At 49.5% G+C, this 9,958-nt stretch overlaps 1 protein-coding gene across 1 annotated transcript in view; it reads right to left on the bottom strand.

Moving 5' to 3' along the window:
• Positions 1-9,958, bottom strand: part of dhx36 (DEAH (Asp-Glu-Ala-His) box polypeptide 36) — a 35,834-nt gene that overhangs the window by 18,369 nt on the left and 7,507 nt on the right. The window contains exons 7-15 of the mRNA XM_076995005.1: positions 9,004-9,078; positions 7,956-8,122; positions 7,466-7,547; positions 7,229-7,366; positions 6,769-6,874; positions 3,992-4,079; positions 3,413-3,468; positions 3,182-3,246; positions 1,693-1,836 (exon numbers count right to left, since the gene is read on the bottom strand). Of these exons, the coding sequence (XP_076851120.1) occupies positions 1,693-1,836; positions 3,182-3,246; positions 3,413-3,468; positions 3,992-4,079; positions 6,769-6,874; positions 7,229-7,366; positions 7,466-7,547; positions 7,956-8,122; positions 9,004-9,078 (921 nt within the window). The remainder of the gene's footprint in view (positions 1-1,692; positions 1,837-3,181; positions 3,247-3,412; positions 3,469-3,991; positions 4,080-6,768; positions 6,875-7,228; positions 7,367-7,465; positions 7,548-7,955; positions 8,123-9,003; positions 9,079-9,958) is intronic.

The following is a 9,958-nucleotide window of genomic DNA, read 5'->3' as shown; positions in this document are numbered from 1 at the left end:
ACACACACCCCTTCACACGCCAGTCAATACACACAGGTGAGACCTTGGCAAGAAACTGAAACAAACTCCTGAAAGACAAACTGTTAGCCAATTAGCATCCCTGCTACACAGCACACAACACATTCCATCTGTTCTGGGTTCAATGGTTCTGGGTCTATTCCCTGCCAGGACACTGTGTGGGTGCTGGGCCTACAGATTTGGTCTAATCTTACAGCAGAGAACCCTGCAGTTCATTTGGGAACTATATTTATGGACTACGGGTACTGAAAATGTACTAAAAAGGTACAGGTACTGAAAAAGTTGGTCACATAGTGGAGTCGGATGGATGGATGAAGAAAAAAAAATATTTGCGTCAGTGTTTACGTCAGAAACACTTACACAAAAGCACCCCCCACACACACAGTCAAAATTAATCTCTGCTTTAAAACCACACAGTTCATTCTTCCTGATTTCATTTGCACTGCCTTTAATAAATATATAAATAAAAACAAACACAAAAACCTCTGTACTGCCTTGAAAAAATCAATAGTATTCATCCTTCATGTGAGTTATCAAAGGGAGGGAGAGCTCAGTGCTGAATACACTCTTCACCCATCACCAGAGAGGCAGCCACAACTCTCACTCAAGGTCGCAGGTGTCTGCAGACAGAAGGGCTTCAAACAGCTTGGGACCTAGCTGAGGAAAGACTCACACTCACACTCACAGGACATAGCACGGGCCATGCTCAGAACTTTCTGGCATTTCAGCAGCGATACCTCCATGCTTGGAAGGCAGCAGTAGCAACACGATGTGGGAGGGGCTTTCAGCCGAGTGGGCGTGACAGGGGGAAGACGGCAAGAGCCCGGTCTAGCAGAACCGTTACTGAGCCTACAGACCGACAGGTGAGGTCACGGTGACCCAGCACTGACCAATCATGAATGTGCTACGGAAATAACCTAACATTCATGGACAGTATTACAGCAAACCCAGAGCAAGAGACCGCATCCCATAATAATCATCTGGTAGGAATCGCTCCCACGAAATCGATCACGAGGAATGAGAAGCTGAGCCGAGCAGGAAATTGAATGAATCACATTTCTATTCAGCGGCTGTCTAGTGGAAGGTGGGAGCTGTGAAAATGACCACCTGAGCACAAGAGACGGGGTGAGACCATCCACCGCAGGGGACGGGTAGGAGAGGATAGAGAGACAGAGGCAAAGAGATTAAAAGATTGTGCACACACAGACAGACAGAGAGAGACGTAAAAGAAAGACATACTGAGAAACAGAGCAAGTGAGAGGGAGATAGGGAGAGAAAGACAGAGAGAGGGGGGAGAGAAGGGTTGAGGGACTGAGAAAGTGGGAGGGCGTGTGAGAGGGTGAGAGTGTGTGAGAGGGTGAGTGAAAGGGTGAGTGAGAGGGTGAGAGGACATGTGAGGGTGTGAGGGCGAGAGAGAGGGTGAGAGAGAGAGGGTGAGAGAGAGGGTGAGAGAGAGAGGGTGAGAGAGAGAGGGTGAGAGAGAGAGGGTGAGAGAGAGGGTGAGAGAGAGGGTGAGAGAGAGGGTGAGAGAGAGGGTGAGAGAGAGGGTGAGAGCATGAGAGGGCAAATGAGAGGGTGAGAGGGCGAGAGAGCGTGTGAGAGGGCGTGTGAGAGGGTGTGAGAGAGGGCGTGTGAGAGGGCGTGTGAGAGGGCGTGTGAGAGGGCGTGTGTCACCTGCCAGCGCGGCCCTTCCTCTGTTTGGCGTTGGCTAGGCTCACCCACTCCGCCGTCATGGTGCTGATGTTGTTCTGGGTGTCAAAGTGAGTCTCCTTAATCTTCCCACCATCAATGACATACACCACGTCATCTATAGTAATACTGAGACGGGGAGAAAGGGGAGACAAGTCAGAGAGAGGGGAGACAGGTCAGAGAGAGGGGAGACAGGCTCAGATCCACAGTGACAACATTACAGACTGGTTTACTACAGGGCACCAAAGAGCTGACGAGACAGAAGATAGAAGGAGAGAGGGACTGAGAGGGAATGAGAGAAGGAGTGAGTGAGAGAGAGGTGAAGAAGTCAAAGGAACAACAACAGCCAGAGGGAGAGCACAAGGCACCACGGATGAGTGGTGGGGGGGGGTTCCCATGGCGTAATCTGGACAGACACAGAGTAATGAAGGTTCGCTCATTAGTAAGAAACGTGGACCCTGGTGATTAGCACACAGGGTCAGCAGAGAGAGAAGATTAGGCAGGTCAAAGGTCACAAATCCACAAATCACAGCCACTCACTACACCTCAATGAACACACACGCACGCGTGCACACCCCAGAACAGCTCCAGAGGACCTCAGCTCCACAGAGACAGCCCTCAGGACTACATCAGCTCTACGTCAGGGGTAAAGCTGGTGGTGCCTGTTTGGACGTGTGTGCGCACAGCATGTTAATTAGTGCTGAGAGCTCGTGCCTTGCTGTTCCGATATATCGGACGCCGACAGCTCTTACCAGAGGAGATGGTGACAGTATGGTAATTAACCATAAATATGACACAAACGTCAGACTGTGCTCCAATCAAGATGACAGGAAAAAAGTTCCATAAGCCTGCAGTGCAGTCGTGCAGAAAAGAAGCCCCACCCACGCACACACACACGAGCACACACACTGTTACGTCCCGTGTGTGTGTTTGGGGATCTGTTTCTTTTTTGTCTGTTCTTAGGTTTACTGCGCTGCTTGTGATTGGCCGCTTGTTGCCCTGCCCAGGTGCTTGGTTTCTCCTTTGTCTGGGAGTTGGAGAGCTACACTTTACCTGTTTGAGCAGACATGCTGCTCCAGTGGATACCGGCACAAACTTAGTTGTTCTACTTTTCCCTCTTCTTGAACTTACTGTAACATTTAGTGTACAGGATTTGTAGGGGTGACCTGCCTTTTTTACTTGTTTTTGAAGAGAGTAGGCAAGCTAGCTTGTTGTATTTTACCTTCTTCATTTTTAGATAAGTTAGTGGCTTTTTTTATCCTGTTTTCATCTAATGTTTCTGAAGTTGGTAAATAAGTAGAGATGTCACTTCAGAGCAAATAAAAATCATGTTTGGTCTGTGGCTAAGTAGGCATTCACTTAAAACCTCCTACCCCTAGAGGACAGACACACACACACACACACACACACACACACACACACACACACACACACACACACACACACACACACACACACACACACACACACTCACCTAGTTTCTGCGATGTTGGTGGCGATCACAATCTTCCGGACACCAGTGGGTGGTCTTTTGAACACCTGATCAGACAACAACATTGTGACTTTACAGTGACAAACATCTCCACTCACTGCCTACAGGCGCCCCAGCGGGGCCTTGAATGCTGGTGAATGTGTATGCTGTCGTCGTGAGAGGATGATGATGAGGGTGGTGATGAGGGTTGCATGCGTGATGTGGGTTGCTTACCTGAGTCTGGTTGACTGTGGGCATCAGGGAGTGGAGGGGAATGATGATGAACTTATCTAAACACACAAAAACACAGCATGAGTCAAATTATATATACACAAACACTCGCTCACTCATTCACACACACACCCACTCACTCACACACACAGCATAAGTCATATCACACACACACAGCATAAGTCATATCTCACACACACACACACACACACACACACCCACACACACACACACACAGAGCGTCAGCCACTCACCCCTCCCCACACACACAAAGCATCATTCATATTCTACTGTCTACATACACCACAGATTAACAGACAAGCAAACACATTTAATTCACAGATGCACAGGCAGAAACATCACCAACCAGATTCTGCCATCTACATACACAGCCAGGACGCTCCTGGCCCCGTGTCCTAACCCACAAACACACTCGCACACAGCCAAGCCCCGTGTCCACACACACCCACACACACTCCGCTCTCTCACGTGCCCGTGGGGTGGAGGGGCAGTCATGACGGAGCTGCCCTTGTAGCAGGTCTTCTGCTGGCTTATAGAGGGGAGACGTGAGGAGAAGCTCACCAGATTGAAACATCTGCTCTGCCATGAGCAGGTCGTTCAGACCGCTGATGTTATCCCAGCCAGGCAGGAAGACCAGGATGGCGCCGTCCTGAGAGAGCCAAAGCAAAGAAGCTTATAGATATGCATCACACACACACGCACACACTCACACACACACACACACACACACACACACACACACACACACACACACACACATCTATGCAAACACCTACACATGAGGGCGGAGTGAGGCCGTACAGCTCTGGTGTGACCCGGGGCTACAGCCTACCTCATAGAAACCACCACGACTTCACAAAAGTGCCAGTGCAGTTGTGTGTGTGTGTGTGTGTGTGTTTCAGTGTAGGAATGGTTCTCAGTGTACAGTGTACCGGTTAACCTAGATATGTCTGCCTTGAGAAAGCATAATGACATCCTGACAATAAAAAGTCCCATAGTCCCGGGCCTTGTGGGTAATTTATGATTGTTAAACCTCGTCTGGTTACAGGGGGCTGGAGCCTGGCACTGATGACAGACAGGGTCTTATCTAACGGACGCACACACACTATCTATCCCCACCCCCCCCCCCCCACACGCACACACACACGCACACACAATTTCATTAACAATAAGACTAATTTCATGCGGCTCAAAACACAAATGTCCCTGCATTTCTATACTTCACACTGATCTAGAATTATTGAACCCATGATACGGACATACAAGAAAATGAGATTTCATATTAGAAAGAGTGACAATGTATGTGACAGAGAACAAAAAACGAGTTAGTGGGGGAGAGAGAGTGCTCTTAAGGTTGGTAACTGGTAAGAGTTTAATAGAGTTGAGTGGTGGGTAACTGGTGAGTGGAGCTAGACTGATCTCTACTGCACAGATTAATTGAAACATCTTCTGGTCCTCTGTGTAATTTCATGGCCCACAGCCTTAATTTAACCAATCACCACGCTAGCTCACTGACAGATGGGCCACATCAGTGTGTCAGAGTGCTGTCACAGCCAATCAGCTCTCTGCTCTTCTGTGTGGCTGACCCCCGCAAGTTTCTCTGTCCCATCAGTGTTTTCCTTTCCCTTCCTCTCTCTATCTCTCCCCTCTCTCTATCTGTTTCTCTCTCCCTCCCTCTCTTGTTCTTTCTCAGTTCCCTCTCTCGCTCTCTAACAAGGGGTCAACGATCTTCCACCTCTAATCTCCTCTAGACATAATTAGAGGGCCTCAGCCACCCATTGCCTTGTGACCTCTGTGTTTCCAGAAGCTTCTTAAAAGAGACGGCCGTGACCAGCCTTTCCCCCAGTGGAAGCCTATGAACCAGCTCTCACTCTCACACTCACACTCACACACACACACACACACACACACACACACAGTAGCCTGTGAAAAGCACCACAAGGAATAATACAAAAAAAAGGGCAGAAAAGTGGTCAGAGCAGCTCTGAGCTGCAGGGTTGTAGTGGATCAGGAAGATTAAGCCACAGGGTGGTGGAGGAGGCGGAGCTCTAGTGGAGGAGGCGGAGCTCTCCAGGGGCAGGGTAGTCATGTGACTGGGCTCTGACATGGCTCAATTGATTAATTAGCACATTTGCCCACAGAAACACTCAAGTACAGCTTATTTCAGTCTTTCACAAAAATGTCTGTAACAATATCCATTTTACGTTTCCTGTACGGTACGTACATTTACATCTACTATAACAGCAGTGTGTGAGGTTCTCCATGCCTAAGGAGAAACATTAATGATCCTCATTACTGCATTATCTTCTGCTCACTGGCTCTTTCTCTGTCTTTGATCTTGGCGATCACACACTCTCTGACAGATGACCAATCATGCGACAAGAAGCACATCACCCCATACGAGAGCCGAGTGAGGCCAGAATAAAACTAGCAGGAAAGATAGGAAATGGAGTCCATCTCAAGGCTTCTGCACCACTGCTCCCATGGTAATGGAGGACTGCAGAGAGGCAGGAGTGAGTTCAGAGGAAGAGGAGAGTGAGTTCGGAGGAAGAGGAGAGTGAGTTCAGAGGAAGAGGAGAGTGAGTTCAGAGGAAGAGGAGAGTGAGTTCAGAGGAAGAGGAGAGTAAGTTCAGAGGAAGAGGGGAGTGAGTTCAGAGGAAGAGGGGAGTGAGTTCAGAGGAAGAGGGGAGTGAGTTCAGAGGAAGAGGGGAGTGAGTTCAGAGGAAGAGGGGAGTGAGTTCAGAGGAAGAGGGGAGTGAGTTCAGAGGAAGAGGGGAGTGAGTTCGGAGGAAGAGGAGAGTGAGTTCGGAGGAAGAGGAGAGTGAGTTCAGAGGAAGAGGAGAGTGAGTTCGGAGGAAGAGGAGAGTGAGTTCGGAGGAAGAGGGGAGTGAGTTCAGAGGAAGAGGGGAGTGAGTTCAGAGGAAGAGGGGAGTGAGTTCAGAGGAAGAGGGGAGTGAGTTCAGAGGAAGAGGGGAGTGAGTTCAGGCTGTATGCTGAGCAGAAGGATTATCTCCCCTCTCACGCCAACCTGACTCTGCTTTAACAGAGTCTGAAAGCCCTGTGCCATCTGTCACAACGCTGGCCAAAGCAGCCATGCCATGCTCTGTAGCGTACACACACAGCCACCCACCCACCACCTCATATCCTCCTGTTACACACACACACCACCTCATATACTCCTGTTACACACACACACACCACCTCAGCTCCTTCTGTCTCATACACACAGTATCCCTTCTTCACTCACCAACATGATCTCACTCACATACACCACATGTTCTGTCTGGCACATGCACACGCTGACAGACACACACACACACACACACACACACACTCACGTCCTCCTTCATCACAATGTGTCGTATGAGCGCCACTATCAGATCCAGATTGATCTTGTCATCCTTGTCCAGCCTCTCCAGAGTGTCAATGGTGCCATCTGAGAACCTGCCAATCAGAGCACAGGTGAGGTCACACACACTGCACCAGCCAATCAGAGCGCAGAACACAGATGAGTTCACACAATTTGGATAGGGAAAATTGCTTATCCTGAACCCCAAAACTGGGGCACTTTCAAGATTTGTAAATTGCTCAAAAAGGGCCATCAGTGAATTAGTGGTCATGCGATCACTTATGTGAAATGACACCTGACGAGATTCAGCAGGTGGCTCCTATAACTGGGGCCTAAAATGTACCTGACCCGGACACACCCGTCCACGAGTGACCAAGCAGTCAGCACAAGTGGCTTTGGGAGTCCGGCCGGCCGTGTGGGCCACATGCATCAGCGGCTCACGCACTGACCTGTCCCTGAGCCCGCGGGCGAAGCCAGGCCAGCTCTCTTGGTACTCCGCCTCCCGGGCCTCCACCTCGGGTCGTGTGCCCTGCTGAAAGCCCCTGCGGACGCGCGGCCACCGCTCCTGCTGCTGACGCGGCCGGAACCTGCGGAGGGGGGCGGGAACGCGGCGTGAGCCATCCCACACACACTTTACCCAGGACGCACACCTCACAGGGAGCCTGAGCCCACAGTGCTACTCTTACCCGAGCATCTCCACCACGTCCTCCAGCAGGTACTCCTGGACTGGGTAGGTGTAGCCAGGAATGTGCACCATGGGGCATGTGTCTGTGTGCAGAGAGGGAGCAGGTGCAGGCGTTAGCTTCAGACTGCAGCTCCACATCCCCAGACGCAAGAGGGGTCGTTTTTATACTTACAACTTAAACACACACTGCCCAGATGAGAGCGAGACATAAAAAGGTTCTGGACAAACTGGAAATACCATTTCATACCAGAAGTATTATTTCTCCATGCTCACATGTCAGAACATCCAACATTCAGCTTTAATTCAATCAATCACTGATTTCACAAATGCTTTATGTGAATATTTTACATCTTTTTAATGATTTTCAACATGCAAGACTTGGATTGGCCGCTCTGAAAGATGAGCCAACATCCTCTAGCACACAGCCTCACTTAAAGTTCCACCCCACAGTACTGAACGCACATAAGAGGGCGTGGCTAGCGCACTCTCACCAAAGTACTTGCTGAACTTGTCGGCGTTGAGCGTGGCGCTCATCAGCACCACCTTGAGGTCGTCCCTGGAGCGCAGCAGGTCACGGACGACGGCCAGGAGAACGTCTGACTGCAGGCTCCGCTCATGCACCTCGTCCAGGACCAGGTGACTGACGCTAGACAAACGCCTGGGCACACAGACGCAGGAGTGTGAGACCCCCGCCGGACCGCACACACACGGGCCGGACATCTCCCGTGATTGTAGGGAGACATGACAGATTTGATGATGTGAGGACATTTTTTTCTTTAAACAACTAATTTCAAAACTTATTTAATTTTGGCCTTCAAGCTTAAAAGTGTGTGTGTGTGTGTGTGTGTGTGTGTGTGTGTGTGTGTGTGTGTGTGTGTGTGTGTGTGTGTGTGTGTGTGTGTGTGTGTGTGTGTGTGAGAAAGAATGAGAAAAAAGGGAGAAGAAAGGGGCCAAACTACTGAAATAGAGAAGAGGAAGAAATGCTGATAGCCCGCTATGCGAGTGTCCGAGAGGTCTGCACTGCTCTAAGAGCTGATGCTGCTATCTGTAGTTGGCCACACCTCACAACTTGTGTTCACAACTTCAGCCATCCGGGCCGGGACGACCACTGCACACCAGAGGACGTCCATGTGAGTAACACAAGTCCGCACAACACGAGTAACGGAAGGGAAATGAGGACATGGAGGACATTTGTTGCAGTTAACAAATGTCCCCAGGTTGCACTGAGGCAAAAGAGGAATCAAGCTAACTACAAACCAAAATGCAGTGCATTACAGTTCCTTCTGTTCTTAATCCCTTAATCTTACAAAAGTTCGTTAGTGTTGTTGTACTGCAACACTGCTTTAGTAATACTCATAGTATTAAATAGTGATTTCGGCCATATCAGTAAAGCCTACTAAACTGAAGGTGGGGGTGTATAAATTCTTTGGTACAGGTGTGAAGGACATCTGAAAAGATGTCTGAGAGAAAAAGATTTTCTGAGAGAAAGACAGACTAAAGGGAGGAGGGAGAGAGAAACTGAGAGAGAGAGAGACTCACGGATCAGAGCGTAGCCACTGAAGAATAATACCCGTCGTACAATACAACACGGAGCCTTGTTTCCGTGGTAACCGGCTGGATAGAAGAGCCCGGAGGAGGAGGTTGTGACGTAGAAGGAAAACACAGGAAAACAAGATTTTCATTACAACCTTCGCCAAAACCTTTCACACCACACCACTCCCAGGAGCTCAATTTAAACCATTTATTACAAAACAGTTCTTATTTTCTATTTAATCTAATTATATTTCATTTTTTTTACCATTAACAATTGTGCTGGAAAAGGCCAGCAGGGTCACTCAAGAAACTCAAAGTTGACTTCAGTGACTTGAGAAAACATTTCATAGTTCTGAGAAGTGAAAATGGGATTCCAGATGACCCCCCCCCCCCCCCCAACATGACCACCCCCCCCCCCACACACACGACTGCCCCCCCAAACACCCCTGCCCCACACACACACGACTGCCCCCCCGCACATGACCGACCCCCTACACATACGCGACTGCCCCCACGGTAATGGTAACAGGACAGATTATCAACGAAGAGGTTCTTTAAATGACACAAACCCGCTAAAAATAGTAACACGCCTAAAGATGGATGAGGAGGTAGAGGGCAGAAGGACGCACATATGAGAGAGAGAGAGAGAGAGAGAGAGAGAGGTAGAGAGAGAGAGAGAGAGAGATATCCCCTTCACATTAACCTTTATTAGGCCCCATGGACACATTTCCTACAGCTGCTTGATTTCTCCTTCCAGTAATCACTACGTTATTTCCAGCTGTCCAACCAGTCCTGGTCTTTCGTATTACACTCCCACAGCCGCCCTGACCCCGCCCCAGCCCCGCCCCTGACTCCGCCCTACTCTGCAGACACTTCTAGTTCAGGTCATGTTAAGGGGGCACCATGGGCAGTGAGCTTCACTTGTCTGCTTCCCCTTCTGTTCTTGTATCTCTTTCTTTCA

Source organism: Brachyhypopomus gauderio, chromosome 2 (assembly GCF_052324685.1).
Source record: "Brachyhypopomus gauderio isolate BG-103 chromosome 2, BGAUD_0.2, whole genome shotgun sequence".
NCBI classification, from domain to species: Eukaryota; Metazoa; Chordata; class Actinopteri; order Gymnotiformes; family Hypopomidae; genus Brachyhypopomus; species Brachyhypopomus gauderio.
Note: the sequence above shows the minus strand (reverse complement) of the source record. Positions and strands in the feature narration are given on the sequence as shown.